At 42.5% G+C, this 19490-nt stretch overlaps 1 protein-coding gene across 4 annotated transcripts in view; it reads right to left on the minus strand.

The window, feature by feature from the left end:
- Positions 1–19008, minus strand: part of STRN (striatin) — a 59268-nt gene extending 40260 nt beyond the window's left edge. For all 4 annotated transcript variants that reach the window (XM_072331247.1, XM_072331246.1, XM_072331245.1 and 1 more), the window contains exons 1-2: positions 18622–19008; positions 6783–6886 (exon numbers count right to left, since the gene is read on the minus strand). In XM_072331247.1, coding sequence (XP_072187348.1) covers positions 6783–6886; positions 18622–18918 — 401 coding nt within the window. In that variant the 5' untranslated portion in view covers positions 18919–19008. The remainder of the gene's footprint in view (positions 1–6782; positions 6887–18621) is intronic.
- Positions 19009–19490: the final 482 nt, after the last annotated feature.

Here is a 19490-nt window from a genome sequence, read left to right on the forward strand (position 1 = left end):
CTCAGTTAAGTAAATCCTTTTTTTCTTCAAGCTTTCATCACTGAGGACTACTATAAATCAAATTCCAGTGCTGATGGCAGCCCAGCTACATCAGATTTTTATGCAGCTGCTAGACCTGACACTTGAGTTCGAAAATGCAGAGTTCTCTTCCAAAAATACTTAGCCTATAGAAGGCCTGTTGTAATAAGCCCCACAAAGAATGCAGTGAGACAGTAAGAGTAGCTTGAAGAAAAATAGCCTCATCCTACAGATCCAGTGTTTATAGACTTTTAAACATACACGTTACAAATAATGCCACAGTAGTACAGTCCTACAAAAGTATATTTAAGTTATTTATTAAAGATTAATCACAATAGATAAAGTCTGACAACACAGTAACTAAGGCAACACTGAGAGCAAAGACAGCTTTATCCAGCGTCACTATCATTTCCCCCCCTTCTCTCACACTCACTGTAATTCTTATCTCAATAATTGGTTTCAACAACCACAAAAGCTTGGAAGATTCAAACCCAACTGAGTCCCTATGAAGTTTTGTAGCCATTCCTAACTGGGTGGAGAAGCAACACTTGCACTTGTTCCAGTCATAAATAAAAGGCAAGGGAGAACTCAGGCAACAGTGTAACACCAACCAGCATGTACACAGGCAGGTTTGCCCCAGTGCAAACACACTGAGCTGCGTGTAAGGCAAGATACAGGCAAAAAAAGACAAAAAGATTTTTAAAAAATTAAACTGTTAAACCCTTATGTATATCAACAGTAATACAGGCTCCACTGCTTGCAAAGGAACTCTTCCATTTGAAATGATTTTGAAGACAATAGTAAGTGTTGCACCTCATGACTGCACAAGGCAACTGCCACTAACAAACTCATTACTTCTAATAAAATAACGCTAATATAAGTGATGTTTGGTAGTTCTTACGCCTCAGTATTGCCAGTACACGTTTCCTATCAATCCGGACCTTTTTTGGTGATAATAAACAATTCTGTGTAAGCAAGGTGAGTGCAGAGTGAAGATGCCTCTTAGGAGTACACAGCAACTAAGACAGATGAAGTAATTCTCTTCCCTCTCTAGAGCTAAAGCGTTACGTTCTGCCTAAGCTAAGCAACAATCACTGAGGAAAGAAGAGGGAATGTATTTGAACAATATGAAGAGAAACAAGTGAAGGAAAAACATTTTGGTAGGTACAGAAAAGAAGATCCAAGAATAAAACAAAATCAAAGTTTAATGCCAGTCTGAAATACTTAATTCTCAAAGTATGTTTTCTACACGTCACAAGCAGAGAGGAGTTGCCCCAATTAGACAAACCCAAGTAAGTACTGTTAAATACTGATACCATGTACAATTTTTCACTCCACCACCATTAATGAAAAGTAACGAATTGAGAACAAATCCTCTAGTCTGACACTAAGCTACCTCAGCAAGAGTAAATAGCCCATTTAAAAAAAACACAAAAACTTCCAGTTTTATGCAGTCAGCAATTCAAGTGATCTTAATGTTTAATCTACATTGACTAGACTTTTTAGAAGCAAATGTTAACATTTCACTTAAATCTGGATTAGTGACCTAAATATATACTGTGCCATACTCGACAATATTTCAGATAGCAGCTGGTTTTGTGGCATAAGGTACTTGCTTTTAGCACACAGGCCTTATATAAATTATCCTCAAAGCATTCACCAGTTTTCTAATCAAATTTTGTTAATTTTCTCCCTAAGAGTAAAATGATTATTAGGGTAAGTAAAAGGACCATTCCCTTTATCTTTCTTATCTCCAAAACCTAACTTTAAAAAATTCAATATGTACTTTTTAATACTTCTCAGTGTATTTGTTACCAACATTAAGCCTCTGTATATTCACTGTTTTTTGGTGTTTTGTTTTGTTTTTTACAGTTCTTAGAGGGTATATAAACAAACAGCAGCATTTTTTGTCTTTCTTCTAATTGAAAAGTTCCCCCTCATTAAATGCATGATAAAAATCAGCTCAGCATAGTAAGATTATTCATTCCATTCACATTCTAATCTATTAGTAACAGAGTTGTTTGTTTGTTTGCTTGTTCTTGGTTGGTTGTTTCTAAATTGGTTCTTCCTTGTAATGTAACAGTTTTTGAAGCCCTTATTGCTCTTTCTTAATACAAGAGGATAACCTAGATTACATGGTCTTGTACACCATAGGTCCTTAAATTTATTTCATTACTAAGCTGGACTAAGACTTCATCTTTAGGAAGATTTAACTGTGCCTCACAGGCAGAGACCAGTGGACCAGAGACCAGATGCAACAAAAGCATAATGTCCTGACAAAGACAGCTGACAAAAAAAGAAAAAAGCAATAGACTTTTGCCCATATGAAATGAAAGTCCAGTGCAAAACTCAAAAATTAATTAATTACAATGAATTAGTATAAACTCAGATTGCTGAGCAAGACAACACTGAGATGTAAAACATAAACGTGAATACAACAACAGAGCATTTGAGCTGGTAAACCCATCTTCAGTTATGGTTAACTTCCAGTTTAAAGGAAGGGGGAGGGTAAGGTAAGCTAGCTGTCGACTGGGAAAAAAACAACTAAACTCACTCTAGCAGGAAGTACAAGACTTATTATTAGCAACATCCTTATGGTACAGCTGAAAATGTCACAAGTTTCTTCTTTCTAAAGTTTACTAAGGAAAAGATTGAACACAAGAATTAAGAATCCAAGTCTAGAAGAGGAAGTCTTGATCAGTCACTTTCACATACTGAAAACAAAGGGCACGAAAGGTCTCACAAAATAAATCTTAATTGTTGTCTTTCCACATTCTTTGTATGACTTACCTCCTTATATTTCTCTGTTCCTACAAGTAACATATTTCCCGCCCACCAGACATGTTTAATTTCTCCATTTCCTTAGAAAGCGCATATTCTAGTTATTAGCTGCTTAAAATGGGCCCTCTACCAGTCTTGCCGAACTCTAGTTCACACAGCGCAGCAGTGAGATGCTACTGCCACTAAAGAGCGCAAATACAGTATTCCTTCTAGAAATGAGAAAACAGAAAAAAACAAAATTCCTCCAAACTTGGCATCATCTGCTTAAAAACAGTGAGGTAACTTTGGGACTTGGCTCTCACAAAGTTGAGAGCCTAGCCTCATAATCTGAAACATGACAACTTGGGTGGCTTAACTTCAGTTTCTGAAAATGACATCTGCATTATTAACAGTATGAAGAGAGTGAAAAATGACTTGAAAATAACTAGGCTAAGAACATAACTTTACAGGAGTTATTTCCATCTGAAAAGTAGCCTTGCAAGTTGTCTGAAGAATGCAGTTTTGGGGCCATAAAACTATTTCACCAGATAGATAGACTTACTCAGGTAAGTACATACATTAATACTGCTCTGGCTTTTGCACTTCATTATACAGCTTATCTTTATCTTGCTATTGTTATTATCATTTTCTTTAAACTGTGTTTCTTCTATGCAAACAAAGCATTCAACTTTGCTGCCACAACACTTTAAGAGGTGCTCAGAAAAACACTGAAGGCTTTCATCCTTCAAAATCTCCTAAAATTGACAAGCAGTTAAACTTTTCTGAATGCTTCATATAGAAAAGCTTGATTCCAATTTTTAAAAAAAAAAAAAAAAAAAAAAAAAAGGAAAAAAAAAGCCACTGTTTCTTGGAAATATCTGTCACCAGACCTGCAGCATCTGATCCAGCTGTGCTGAGAGGGCCTGCCAAAACATCCGTAGAAGATCTAGGAGTCGTCTCCAAACCAAGAGACATAAACAAGAAAGACTGCCAGGAACAGCAATGTAAGCTACTCTATCCAGGGGCGAGGGCGCCAGCCTCACTCTGATCAGGCACACTAGTGCAGAAAACAACATAAAATTAAATCAAGTGTTTCTAGAGACATGGCTCAAGAGTCGGGTTCTCTGGATGGGGTATGTTAAGACAGGAAACGACCTAGACTAGCTTATTAAATTACACAAGTACTTGAGAGAAACAGTACTACATTTTGTTTAGCTCCTGAAAATCCAAAGGAAATATTGCCATTTGCTGGTGGAGCACCTATCAACAGAGTGACAAAAGCATAACACTCAAGGAAAAACCACCTCACACTGAATGTCTATGGGATGCTGGCAAACCTACAGCAGAACCGCTGATGAAAAAAACAGTAGTGCTTAACTCCTTCTAAGTTCTTTTCTCCTTACTGTATCGACTCTTCAGCAGAAACAACTTGGTTACATACACAAACAACAAAAAGGTAATGTTACCACCACTGATACAATGACTGAACAAAACAAAATTTGTCAGAAAAAAACCCCATGATAACGTGTAAACATTATTTTCTACCTTCCCCACTACAAATTCAGGTAAATGCCAAGAAATAGAAAAGAACACTGCCTCCAAAACTTATTATTTAAAATGGATTGGGAAAAATTCTGAAGACCCACTCTGCAAGAGCAGCTCACAAAATAACATCTGAGAAAGCCAATGTCAACCATTTCTTATTCTGGGAACGCTACAAGCATAAACTACTGTGGATCAAGATTTAATATTCTGTCCAATTATTAATAGTCTACTTAATGTCATTAAGATTGGTACACTGCAAGGTCAGGGCTGAAGTGCAAGAACACAGGTATGTCTTCTCTTCCTCTCCCAGCAGCATTGTCATTGTCAATATTGACAGCACAAAACCATGACAAGCATCAGCTTTGTTCTAACTTGACCAGAACTGTTTCCCTTCTACCTTTGAGGATCTCACTTTCAGCTCTGAGATCCCTGTATAAACAGCCAGCATCCAACCTGACTACTGGCAGACCAAGCTTATGGGTTGTTTAGGGAAGAGCTGGGAAAGAGAATAGTGCTTCCAAGCCCAGTGTGTTGCCATTCCTTTAAGCATCAAGCAAGAGCACTTGCTGGGAGACATTTCTATCAAAAATAGAAAACAGTTTCTTCAGTAACTGGCAAATAATACTTCTGTTTAAAACCACAAACTGTTATAAATAGCCGTCTCAAGCACACACCAATCACAGACACCACATTTACTTTAAGAACTACTGTATATTGTATGGGAAACTGTTGATCACAGCCTGAACCTCTGATGAACCATCTGAGGCAAGCGATGAGTCAGCTGCAGGAGCACAAGTGAAAGTAATTCAGCTGCACTACCAGAAGGGGCGGAGCTTGGCTCCACCTCTCCCAGATCCCATTTAAGGACTGACCACCACTAAGGCAGGATCTCTTTCCAGAGATCGCTCCTGTGTAGAGTTTTACAGCATACTTCAACATCAGTGTGCATCTATCTTTACAGCAAGCCTCAACATCAGTGAGCATTTATCATTTATCCTCTTCCTATTACATAACCTCTGTTTATCCATCAACTTTGTAACTGTACAATTGTAACCATACAATACCCATAAAGAAAATGTCAGACTGGATCAGATTAGCTGCCCACGTGGCTTACTGACCTTAGTAATCGAGACTAATACTACATATGGAGGGAAATTAAAAACAACAACACAAAAAAAAAAAAAACCCACGAAAAACATAAGAGAAGATAAAAGATACATACGTAAAAAATGCCAACAGGAAACCATCTGGACACTTCCCTAATTCTGACACTGTATGCAGCATTAGAATTTAAATACCAAATGAAACTTAAGTGGCTCTTACCAAATACAACTGGTGGACATTTTCATTATAGATATAGTTTTTTTTGTTGCGATTCTATTTTTTTCTCTTACAAAACGTATATCATAGTGTATTGAAATACATTCATATAGTCTGATCATTTGGGATAAACTGCTAATTTACCTGGACTATGAACAGGAAGTGTTAGAGAGATCCCCAAGTAACCAAGAATATACTCCTTAGTTTTGAAATACAATAAATCTTACTTATTTTATTCCTTAGAGCATACCTTTAACTGCACAAAAATGCACTCCATTGTCCCTGTCTTCTTTTAAAGTGACTCTCATCTTTAAAAACATGCTTCAAGCATAAGCCTTTCTGTGGGTATAAACTAACATGTCCATTATGCAGAAATCTGATATTTTCCTATGCTATCTGACATAAGATAAAATACTGCAAGAAGGCCTGAGCAAAAAAAGGATATCTACCTGAAGTATTTCTCAGATAATTGTCTGAAGAAGAAGCAAATATGCTGCAGCCCTGGGGCCGCAGCCCCATCCTACCAAATAAATTGGACAATGTAAGGCATATCTCATGTGCCCAAGCAGTCCAAGTAAGATGAGAAAGTCTAAGAACAACATAGTGATGTACAACTACTAGAAGCTTTTTCTCATTTTCAAGCCGTATCCTATTCTCCCATTCAAATATGTATATTTCTACTAATGTAAACTATTCAAAAGAGTTCATTTTATTAACATTTTTTTAAAGAAAAGTAGGAATTATCTGATAGGGAAACAGTATTTAAGCAATGATTACTTAGCAGTAGTAGAAGTATGCTTTTCCTTTTAAAAGCCTTTTTTACTTATTAGTTAAAAAAAAAATATTAAAATAAAACTGAAAGTAACTCAACATGACACGAAATAAACCACTGGAGGAGTAGAGACTTCTGGAAACACAGTAAAATTAATCTGTGTGCCTCAAAAGTTTAGAGCTACAGGAAAGTATGTGCAAGAGTAAAACACTGGAGTAGTAGATAGGAGACTTCTAAGGAACTTCCCATGGACAAAGAAGCAGGTATTTGATTAACTGGCAAATACAAAGATTTTTTCATTCACAGTAAATCTCCCTCACTTTGAGCAACATTCTGTCATCACGTACTCATTGATTAACCAACGTACCTTTCTTGTTTAAGTGCATATTCCAGCATTTTGATTCTCCGCACTAGATCCTTCTTCAGATTTTCTTGCCCCTTCCTTTCACCTTGAAGGAAAGCAATCTGGGCCTGCAAAGAAAGTATTCAATGTAAATTGTTCCTTCAAAACCATTCAGAAGAGCTCAGTTCTTCCTCTTGCCTCAAGTTACTTTACAATTGATTTGTACAGGACAAAAGAAACTGGCTTAGTGTTTCAGAAACATTAAATGCTAAAACTAAGCACTGTACAGATAAGCCATCTAAACTGCACTCTCATTTTGTATTAAAAAAAAACAACTCACAAAGAAAGAAATAAATTTTAGTTTGTTTGACAGGGTTTATTTATTCTCATAGCTAAGCATTCAATCAAAGTTAAAAAATATATAAAATAAACATACAAAATGCCTTTCCCAGATGAAACCATTTACCAATGATAAGCAGGAGAAGATGTTAAAGTATTTCTCCCTACTATCTGAACTAGTATATAATTAGTGCACTGTTCTACAGATCTATGTTAGATACATGATACTAGTCAAGAGAACTAAAATGCAGCACATCCAGCTGACATAAAAATAAAACTGTTTCTAGTACAGTCTCGTGTGTTAACTATAATGCTTAAATTAAAGAAAGCTCTGCAGAAGTAATTTAACAGAGAGAAAAAAATAGAAAATAGAGGAAGATATTTTGGCAAGAGGGAAGAGGAGAGATACGGCATGAAAGTAAACAGAAGTGGAAAACAGACACCCAACCTTTGTCAATTTTCAGCAGACAGTACTCAATAACCTATTACAGGCTCCTTTCAATAGGCAACAATGACACACATAAGATTAATTCCTAATCATAAAGGCAGAACTACCTGATTCTATACTCCATGATTAAATGAAGCTCATTATAAAAGCCAGATTCTTCTGCTCTCCCAACTCACAGGGTACACTTCTGACAGAATCACCTCTGGACAGCCATCACTTTCTACCTCAGCCTCACCAACTCTTCAAGTTGCCTGCCATTTTCAGCATCAGCAGCAACCTCTGCAGCAAAGTCATAGATCTATGTCCTGAAAAGCTTCAGCAGCATAAAAGGCAACTGGTCAAGACCTCCAGCTGTTAATATGATGACTAATAAGCCTTTCTCTTACAGAAATACTCACTATAAGCCAAGTGTTCTTTGCAGGTATTGCAGTCTGCACCAGTCTTACAGGGGAAGTTTGGGAGAATCATAATTATCCTGTCCTCATTACCATTCTGAAAGCAGTCTTCAGATATTGTAATTAAATGAGACCATTGCTGCTAAAGAATAACTTATCTGACTGCAAGTTTTTATCACATTTGCTGGTGTCAGCTACAGCATCTAACATAATTTCATTGCTCAGAGTCAGCAAGTAGTACCACAAAGACCCAAAGAAGCCTTACTACCAGACCCCCAACTACAGCAGCCAGTTTATGATGTGTGACAAATACTGGCTAATCTCCAAAGAGCTCACACTTCATCTTCACCAGGGGAAATGTACTCAGCTCCTCAAAAATCCTCAGCTGAATCAAAGGGAAGGCCCCGTCACTCTGGCAGCAAGTTTTTTCTCCCTCAGCACTCAACCTGAACTGAGCAAAAAGCTAGAATCCAATTTAATGCTCGTTGTACACCAGGCAAGTCACAGTACTGCTCAGAGGCCAGCATTGTTTACTCTGAAAATTTTAACTCTGCAAGGAGCATTTCAGCTCCATCCCTCTGGGCAACATCTCAAGCACGTACAACTTGGTTTGCAACAGCGGTACAGCCCCCCAGGTTACAAGGCTCAGACTGATGCACCTTGATAGTAATTTCTATCTACCTGTCTCCAAACACGCCCAAAAGAAATATGCAAGTGCCATTCCAACCAAGCAAGATGACATCAAAGCATACTACTCAATAAATGGAAAGGAGTACGTTATGTAAATACTCATTTGGATGGAATGAAAAGGATTGCCTGATGGTACCAGGACACGTGCTGTAAGGACCTATGGCTACCTGCAGGCATTTCCAGCACAAGAAGAACAACACCAGTGTACCTAGAAGCTGGACAGCAACAGCCAGCCCAGTCATGGCTCGTATTTTACACACGAAGAAAAGCCCCCTGGAAGAAATTAAATTGATTCTTTGAACCTCTTTTACTGTTAGAGGTACATCAATGCTGTCACTCATGTCTTATAACTTCCCTTGGAGGCAGCAGCAACAGCAAGCTGGAGTCAGAGGCCCACAAGCTGCCTTTGCACCCCACACAGGCTTACTGCCACAGTCTCCCACAGTCAGTATACTTCTTTCAGGTCAGTCGTTTTATTGCCAAATCAAGAAATGCAGGAGTGCACAAGAAGGCGTGAGAACAACCTGTGTCCTCTCACTGAGCCCTGCAGCGCAGCTGTGGAGTTTTTTGAAGCATTATTTTTGATATTCTGGATCCTAAAACGAGATACTTTCATTTCATGTCATTTTCATGACACTAAAAGTAAGGACAGTTTTCCCTCTTCTTTCTCACAGGACATTAGTAATCCTTATTCCTCATTTGTATGCATATGGGATAATTACAGTCAAGTCAGTCTTAAATCATTATTTACATGCATTAGCTCAAATTTTTAAGTCACTAAGACATCAAGAAACTTCAAAGTTAAGAAATTCTTCATGATAATATTAAGGTGAAGCTGAGGACATGAGGACAAACAGCATAAAAAGTAGCAACTGACATCTTATATTATGCATAATGCTGCAGCAGTCCATATGCAGACTTCTTGCTCTACAGTCAGAAAATTAACTGAAAGAGAGAACCTAAATGTTCATATCATACATGAAACAGTTTGTAATATATGAAATAATGAGCTATTCATATATATATATATAATATTAATAAATCACAGAACTGTAGGGGCTGGAAGGGACCTCCAGAGATCATCTAGTGCAACCCCCTTGTCAAAGCATATATATGACAAATCATGCAACAGAGCAAGCAGAATTTTCTCAGCCTCATACAAAATGTTGTAATTCTAGGTTCACAAATTCTGATCAAAATACTTAAGCTATTCCCCTTATAAATATGCAAACAATGTGTAAGACATCTCAGTGCTGATATGATGACATGACAACTACAGCTTTCTTATTATTTCAGCATAATTGGCAGAAATTTATAAATAAATCTGGGCTGTACAGGCAGCTCCCCATCGTAGAAGCATTAGTGCAAGTCAAAGCTCAGGTAGGAGCTATCAGGCAGCTAAAAAGCTAAGGAGGAATGCCTCAGTTCTGAATAATCTGTGATGCTTTGTGCTTCTGCTTTGGCCACTCCTAGGAAGGCTTGCCAAAAATGTCAAGAATTCACAAGTATGCCCAACAAACAGGTTTTGTAACAACTGACCTTCTAGCTAGTAAGGTTAACATGCATTAAGTTGTAAACCAGTCATCAGAAACCTCTAAAACTGCCTATGGGAGCACGTAAAACCCATGCTGGTTCTTGCCCTATGGGTGGGGCACAGATCTCTACAAGTTGGCCAGCTTGCTAGTTCAGCAGCACAGAACTACAGCAGCATCAAACTCTGGTGTAATCCAGGCTAAGTGTTAGGAGTCACTGTGGTACAGCTCATCTGCTGAAGAAGAATCAAGAATCAGGTGGAGGAAAAAAATAGCGTTAAATACTTGGAACAGTCTGTTTCAGCTACTATTGGACAATCCTCTTTTTTTTCCTTTTCTTTCCCCTTCCTTTTTCATCTATTAAAAGTTTTTGGTATTGCCAACTGCAACAAAAGTTTAAAGTTTCAAGTGCATCTGGTCTAAATTAATAGCACTGTAGCTATCTTAACTGTTTCACCTCTTCACCATGAGATTTTAAAAATAACATTCATTTCTAAGAGAGGAAAAAAAAAACAAAAGGATAAAACATTATGGTATGTTATGGTTTAAGTTCCCCAGGAGGCTCTAAGGTCACTTTCCTGTGCAGAGGACAGAAGGGTGAGGCAACCCAGTTAGCGCTGGGCTAGAAGCACTATTATTATTACTACTATAGTTCAAGTCGTGCCTTTTTAACACAGACTTAACAGCCACAGAAATATAATCAAACAATTACACTCCATCTTAATGAAGTCTGGACTTTACCAATGTTTTAAGAAGTAAGCTGGGATTTACGCTTCTTGGAACCATCATCCACAGTGTTACAGATGTCAGAAAACCTGTGCATGTTTTAGGCTGACATCTTGATATTAAGGAACAACAAAGGATTAACAAAAAATTCTACTTCCAGAAGAAACTGTTTACAAGGAAATAATGCCACAGATGCCAAACAAATTGTTTGTATTTACTACAACATTTTGGCAAAGTAAGAGCTATTAAGGCAAGCAATCCTATGTATACTGCTTCTGACACTCAATAAGGTGGCCTTAACAGGTTGAAAGAAAAAGAGCAAGGAGTGGAAAACACTGAGAAAAGTATTGTAAAAAATATGTAAATGGGTGAAATAACGAAATACCTACACTGATGAATCAGTCTGCAACAGCTGCACTAACCGGTCTACCAAGATTTACCGGAACAACTCTGTGGGCTGTCAGGTGAGCGCCAGCTTTCAGATTACGGATGCACAACACATCAAGCACACTTGTAAATAAGTGTAGGCATGCCCTGAAGAGTCAGGGAGAGAAGAGAGAAAACCCAAGCGCAGCTGAGCGTATGCATGATGGCAGTGGCCTCATACCAGAACTAAACAATTCAACAGCCACACTAGAAAAAGTTGAAACCTCACACCCACCAATTTCCAACTGCTGGCCCGCTGCTCAAACAGAGCTAGGATGCTTCTACACACGCCTGCAGTCATTCGCTGCAATGCAAAGCTGCAGCAGGTTAAAACACATTTGTGCCCCATATTTGAAGATTTATTTTACTCAGAAAAAGACATCAGTTCACTCCGAAACCAGCTTCAGAGCTGAGCAGTGAAAAAGTTAAACCAGCCAAAAGAGATGAGAGATACGGCTTATGGTAAGGAAAGGGCTGCAAGAGTCACATGCTTACATTCTTCACCTCTTTGAAAACATTGTTTCAGAAACAATATGTTATCAGTCAATTTAAAACTCCTTGTCAGTCATCCAGAATCAAAGGTGATGTAGTAATTTATTCCTGGCAACACCCTGATAGTAATTTAAGCATCTCACCCAACAGGAATACTTCTCTTTCTACAGCTTGAAGTGCTTTACGACACAGATGTCTTTGCAGATAGATAGTCAGTCTGTCTTTCATCCACTCTTCAGTGCCGCCTTTCACTACTCTAGCAACTGCAAACACTGAAGTATTTGCCGAGTTAGTCAAGCAATATAAATTCTGTTCATTTAATCATTCTTCAGAAGCAAGAAATCTCTTTAATCCTTTAATCCTTTCTGCAGTACACTTAAGTGGTGAGAATTTACTTTTATTTTTCTTTTGAGTCACAGGGGCATGTTCCATGTAAACTGATGGAAAGACAAAAAGAGGTGGAGTTTTAGAGGTGATGCAGCTCTGCAGGCAGCACTGTGGTGCCTTGTCACAGAACAGCAGCATGTGATGAGGCCCAAATGCTCAGACAGCTTGCCTTTCACTTGCTGTAGAGGATCCCACACACAGGAAGGCAGAAATGCAGCAACAGCAATCAGCACCAAGACTGATAAACAGGCGGCTGGCCATCTAAACTGAAACCACGGAAGCTCACAATCTGAAGGCATCACTTGGCTACTGCATCTGAAGGAGAAAGGCAGCAGCTCCAGTAACAAAAAGAGGCATGAAGCAGACATAACCACACAAGCATTTGCAAAGGGAGCGGGCACACCACTGGTTCTGGCTGCTGGGTTGAGAACAGCTACCTCGTGTGCTCATGCATGGACCAACCACCACCCCAAAACGTATCAGCTGGAACAGACAGAAAAACAACTAATTGTGTCCTCACCTCCTGCTTACAAGCACGGTTATGAACAGGATGCGTGCCAGTTTCATTTGATGTTTCTGCGACTGCCCTCAACAGATACACATCCCTGGCTAAGGGCAGAAAAATGCAATCTTTCCACAATGCAGTCTTTTATTCAATTTCTTTGTTGCCGCATGGTTTTCAATATATTCTGTACTGGTTAGTATTAGCAAACTCTCCTCAGAGGGGAAAACAAAACCCTCCAAATGAATCAAGCAACAGCCCCATACTGGGAAGGTCACTACAACAAAGCAAATCCCTACTTTCCCATTTAAGAATATTTCACTTCTACTGTACTGCCTGCAAAGGTTGGACGCAGAGTGCTCCAGAGCAACTCAGAAGAGCCACCTCAAGCACTTCTCAGCATTTAAAAAACAAAACATGACAGTCCTTCACCTATTTCTAAGTTCTTGCCACTTCTTTGCTAACAGACTCAGAAAGAAGGACCTTACAAGGCCTCACAGCCTAGTGAGATAAAATGCACCTGTCGGATAATGACCAATACCTATTTTCTCACCAAACTGTGTACAGATATCACTTTTACGTAAGACTTCACATTTCTGCAGCCTTATTTCCTTCAGCATTAAATTAAGGTGAACCACAAGACTCCTCAGATATATGTGATCTTCCTTAGAGAATTGTACACAGCCTGCTCTAGGAACTTTCCATGTCTACTGAGACACAGATAAAGGGTGAGTTATATTTGCAACTTCTTGTTCAAACAGTGCAGAGTTACTTACCCCTTATGCAATGAAAGTGACATGTGCCAAGACCTTCAGCATAAAAAAAAACCAGCTACAGTTGGAGGAGCACAGATATGCCAATTTAGATTATAGATGCGCCTTCATAAAGACACGTGTGATCCTCCACCATATGCTAACCTGACATGGAAAAAAAACAAAGTTTTGCACCTAGAACAATACAAACTGTCTAATTTTTTTTTACTTTGGCATCAATTCAATGATTACATAGTAAGTCATGAAGAGCACAAAACATTTGTCTGAAGTATAATATCTTCGGGAAAATGCAAAGGCCACCTGGAGCCAACAGTAAGCCACTCCACGATGGGAAAATCCTATGCTCTGTTCATACCACATTCACACTTACACCAGCGCCTTCCCAAAGGGGTGTATCCATTTAAGAAACATTTTTATACACCTGAATGAAGTTACAAGTTTTAAGAGTTTAGAGAAGAAAATGTGGTGCTTGGAAAAACTGGGATCATTTATGCAATTAAACAAATCAGAAGTCCGTAAAACTCAAGTACAGACCTGCAAAGAACCGGTCTCACTCAGACTATATTTACATTCTACTTCTGCACAAAAGCTATAAATTTGTGTATTGCAGCTCTTTAGTCACTCAGCATCTACACCCACCAGTCCTCCTGGTTTGAATAAGACAAGTCATGACTGCTTATCAATGAGAACACGGGGCCTAGCTGGCAGTCACACATGTAAGCAAACAGGAGAAAAAGGAACATGGAAGCTTCTCCCTGCTTCACATGAATTTACAAACCAGAAAGTTTGCTAAAAGAAGTTACCGAAAGAAAGGCCATCTGGTAGTCTCTGAGACCCACTTAGCGCTACTTTCCCAACTAATAACGTGTCAGTCTTGTGACTGACGTATTTTCATCCTCTTTTCATTTATCCAATGCATTTGAAGCAATAAACTTGAAAATACTGTTCTTCTGGGGTGGAAGGGAATTGAATATTTACCCCTGTTTTCTTTGTAACAACTGCCGTAGGAGAAGAAACACTTTATCAAAGACATCCACAGCACTTCTGCCAGTTCATCTTTCTCCACGAATTCCAGAGATTTTATGTGCTTGCTCCTATCTGAAAATCCTACAACAGAACTTCTTCAAGAACGGCTTCATTTTATTGGCAAGACCACGTGAAACTGCTTGGGAGTTTTCCTTTGCCCAAACAGCCGATACCATCAGCTCAACACTCACTACTTCTCCTCTGAGCAGTACTTAGGACCACCACCAGGATGATTTCTAACTGAAACCTCACAAATAAGGAGGCCAACTAGCAGCAAATACCAACTATTTCTGAACCAAGTAACCCGTGCCCCAAACCACGCTATAAATAGCTGAGCCATGTGCCCGCCGTGCCCCTTCTCCCCATGACTGCAGCCCAGCAGAGGTGAGGACACAGCCCCTGTTCTGCCACTGCCTTTTGCCTCAGAGCAGCAGCACAGCAGGGAGGACCACCCCAGTGCCCCCAGAGCTGCTACTGCCAAATCTGATTTCCACAGCCAGTCTCAAGGGTTCATCTGTTATTTCCATCACATTCCTTTTGTTATTGTTGCTTGCTATCGTTTAGCCACATTTTATCTCATTTCATAACTTCTTCTCTATTTTTTTCTTTTTTCTCTCTCCTTTTGGCACTCTCTGACGTGGGATATTCTTAACAGAGCTGTGTAAATACAAACCCAGCATATTCACCCATCCTCTGTAATTTCTTTGCATACCTTCCCGAAGGGAAGTTTCTCTGGTCAGAACAATGCTGATAACCAAACCGGGTCCCACCGCTCCAAAACAGTCAGAGGAAATGATATCCCCATCCACAGACAAGACAGGAGTGAGAAAACTCAGCAGGATGCGGGACGCCTATGCATCCACTTAAATACAGCATTGCAGTTTGCTGCAATTTACAGCAGTTGTGAAACACGCTGAGAAACGTCAGTCAAAATCCTACAGATCAGCATCTTTGCCAACGAGATGTTCATTTGTCCAAAGCAAAATTCCCACTGTAACACACACGTTACTTTCAAAGATGGTACTTCTCACCAACACACAGCTGTACCACTGCACATGTATGCTGGGAGGTGGCCCGGCTCCCAGCCCCACAGGGCACTCCCCAGCTCCCCCTGAGTGGGCACATGGCCAGGCAGGGCTGCCAGCCAAGAGGCCTATGGTTGAGGCTGAGCACCAGCAAGTTGCAGTGCCAGGCCCGCATGCCTCTGGCCTTCTGTGCTGCATCCACCTCCACATCAGTTATCGGCTGTTTTGCGGTGGGCTGCTTTTGACACACAACAGCAACCCTGGAATGCCTTGGAAACACAGGCCAGGAAAATGGAGAACGAAAGGAAAAAGGAAAAAAGAAAAAGAAATTGGAGCTGAAGCACTTTGCAGAACAGGAAACCCTTTTCTTGTCAACTCTCCCAAGCAGCTGCTATGGAACGTGGGAAAAAGAAAGTCACTGCTTTCTGAAAAGATGCGACAGTAAATGACAGCGCTAAGCACATGGTTTGTTAACGCCAGGAGGAAAATTCATCCAGTCAGTACTCAGTGAATTACTACTACAAGGCACCACGACAGCTTATTCTTGGGATAGCTCTTCAATCTGCAGATGTCGAAGTACCGTAAACACGAAGCAAGCGTTAATAATGAAATACATAATTAGCAGATAAGCATCGAGGGGAGCCCTGTGCGACTGCTTTCAGTCTGCCTCAAAACATGCAGCACGCTGACGGTACTCACGGAGATATAAATATTGAAGGCCTCTGAATGGGGAAGATTATATAACATGGGCAAGAACCATTTTTAAAGATTAAAGAAAAATAATTAGAAAATCAGAGTAAACACAGATATTTGCCAGGGAAAGCAAATTATAAGTAGAATAGAATAGTAGAATAGGCAAACAGGCAGAAAAAAACTTTGAAAAAGCAGCAACTAGGCCAGCAAGTATGAACAGAACCAGTTTCCCAGCATATCAACTCGTGTGTTTTTAACTGCAGCAAGGGTGGGTGTCACCTGAGCAGGCAGCCCGCAGCACAACAGGAAGGTACACTACCGTACACTACCTGAGCATCACGTGGAGTTCCACAAGTAACTGCAGAGGGAGGGAAAAAAACAGAGAAAAGAAAAAGAAGCCCAGAGGGGAAGAAAAGGAAGGCAGGAAATCGCAGTTGGATTCACTTACAAGGTGTTTTTTTCAGAAAGAGTATAGCTTAACTAACTGTCGAGCACAGAGCAGCAGCCAAGCAGAGCAACATCTGAGGGACTTAAGTATCATGGTGGTAAGGAACCAGAGATCAGACTTCTGATCTGCCTCTGAGGAGCAAGATGCACTACAGATAAAATGTATGGCACACAGAGAACGCCGTACAAAGCAGGATCTCTGCCACATGGCCTCCCAAGAGAGCAGACAGCCTAGCATTTAATTTACACTGTCCAGAAGACCTTGGAGTACAATCAGAGCGCTGCATCTTTATCTCGAGAGACAGAAACTGCGTGACCTCTGACTGCCATTATTCTGTTAGACAATCCACAGCATCCAGGCCAATGAAGGGCTTCAAGAGGAACGTGGAATCTGCCTTTAATTAATGCTGCTCATGGTGGGGCTGTGCATGTACCATCACTCAGAGCCCCCTTGCTGCTGCCGAAGCCACAACACAAACCTCTCATACGGATCAAAGAGCATTCGGCTGAGAACGGCCATGGCAGACGTCACACACCCAATGTCTGCAGGGACAGCCAAGAATTTTGCACCTTCCTGAACATGACTCTGCAGTAGATAAATGCTGTTGCAGCTTGTGGCGATGCCAGTCACAGCTAATTATAGCTTTATTGAGACATTCTGGCAAGAGTCGAAGGAGTTCAAGCAAACAGCTTGTATTGGGGTTGTGCTCCTGCCCTGCCACTGACAGCGCATGACTTTGGCACATCGTGCATGTGCTCGGCCCCTCTCCTGCTAGCTCACCTCTGACACTCACTGCTCCCCAGAGGGACACTGGGATGCAGGAATGGCTTCTGGAAGACACCGAGGGCACATACAGCTCTGCTGCTGCTGGGCATCAGCAGAATCACTTTGGTCCCAAGGAACATGTTTTCCTCCAGAGCACCCTGTGCGATTCCTATCAGCAATGAAAAAACACCCAGTGGAGCCTCATAAATACCTTAGGGTGCGACGTGCAACGTTCTTATTATGTGCAGTTGAACTAGTTACTTGCTACATCGTATTTACCAGATGTTGTGAACAAAATACAGAATCACAGAATAATAAGGTTGGAAAAGACCACTAAGATCATCTAGTCCAACCATCAACCGCCACTGTGCCCGCTAACCATGTTACAAGCAAATCTTTCGCCAAATCACCGAAGCTAAAACACAAACCGCATCTCTCCTGCGCTCATGCCCACTTCCTTTGCACTCCTACACGGGGAGCAGCCCTCGGTGAGGAACGGCAGTGCCACCACTCCCCTCCGCGAGGGTTTGCCTGACGTTGTCATTGGAAGTACGGCTAAGGAACCGACTTTCCTCCTCACTTGAAACGAAAACGAAGAAAACTAAAACAATAACAACACAAGAGATAAGTGGTTCTTGCTGTTAAACAGACTTAAGACTCTCGACAAAGACGATACTTTCAAGGAAAGGAACAGAAAGAAAAGAGCTGCCAGGAAGGAAGAGGAAGGGAAGGAGACCCAAGAGGAAGCGCTGCCTGCCCCGAGCACGGCGCTGGGAAGGACCCACAAGGGGCTCCCGGCACTGCGGGCGGTTAAGATTTACAACCGAGATTTCCTAGTGAACAAAGCCGGAGCAGCACCGCGGCGCAGGCCGCGCCGCCCTCTGTTATTAGCGTTAATACGAGGCGCGCATCCCGGAGCGCCCGACCGCGGTGGCTGCAGGCCAGCACTTCATAAGTTCCCTAAACCACAAGATCGCTATCGGAGCCCTCGCAACGCGCCCCTCGGCCCCGGCGTTGCGGAGCCGACTCCTCCCGGCCACGGCCCACCCGGCCGCCCCCCGCAGGCCGCCGCCATGTCACGCCCCTCCGGGCGGCGGCGAGGAACCGGGGCCGGGGGGCGGCGCTTCCCCCCCCGACCCCCAACGGGCCGGGGGCGCAGTGGGGAGCGGGGAGGGGGACCGGGGTGGCGGCGTTACCTGCAGCTCCGCCCGCTCCGCCTCCCACTCGGCGCGCTCCGCCTCGAAGCGGCCCCACTCGTGCTGCAGGAAATGCAGGATGCCCGGCACGCTGTACTGAGCCCGCGACGCCGACACCGGCGCGGCGGCGCCGCCGGAGGAGACCCCTGCGCCGCCGCCTCCCGCCGCCGCCGCAGCCGCGGCCGCCGCCGCCTCGCCCGGCTCCAGCCCCGGCCCGCCCGTCGGCGGCGGCAGCAGAAGCGCGTTGTTGTTGTTGTTGTTGCTGAAAAAAACGCCGGGCCCCGCTTGCTCGTCCATGGCCGGGCCGCTTCTGCAGCGCCGCGCCGCGCCGCCCCCACCGCCACCGGCCGCCGCCGCGCCCAGCCGCGTCCCGGCAGCGGCACAACCTGGGCGCGTCCCGCCCGCCCGCCGCCGTCACCGCCTGACAGCCGCCCCCGCCGGCTGCTACCGCGGCCCGCAGGGGACAAGTCAGAGCGCTTCGCGCCGCCGCCCGCGTGGCACTACGGGAAACGTAGTTTGTGGGGCGGCGGCACGCCGAGCGGGCGGGAAGAGGAGAGCGGGCAGTGGCTGCTGCTGCTCCACCCTGCTGCCAGAGCAGGGCCGAGGCCGCAGCCAGCGAGCCTCCTCCCCGCGCACTGCCACTCGGGGATCGAGGAGAGCTCGGAGCCATGCTTCTTTGATTCTAAAAGATCTGCCCCTCAGAGCCTGGCTTGAGTGGTTTTGGCACGCTCGCAGCCCACTTCAGGGACGGAACGAGGGCTGCATCCTGCAGCAGCTCCACAACCCTCTGTCAAATCCTACCATTTCAGTTCCTTGCTGGTGAATTCCTTTCTGTTTTGGCTATGTTCTGAACACTGACCTTAAGGTTG

The sequence above is a fragment of the Excalfactoria chinensis genome, chromosome 3, assembly GCF_039878825.1.
Source record: "Excalfactoria chinensis isolate bCotChi1 chromosome 3, bCotChi1.hap2, whole genome shotgun sequence".
NCBI classification, from domain to species: Eukaryota; Metazoa; Chordata; class Aves; order Galliformes; family Phasianidae; genus Excalfactoria; species Excalfactoria chinensis.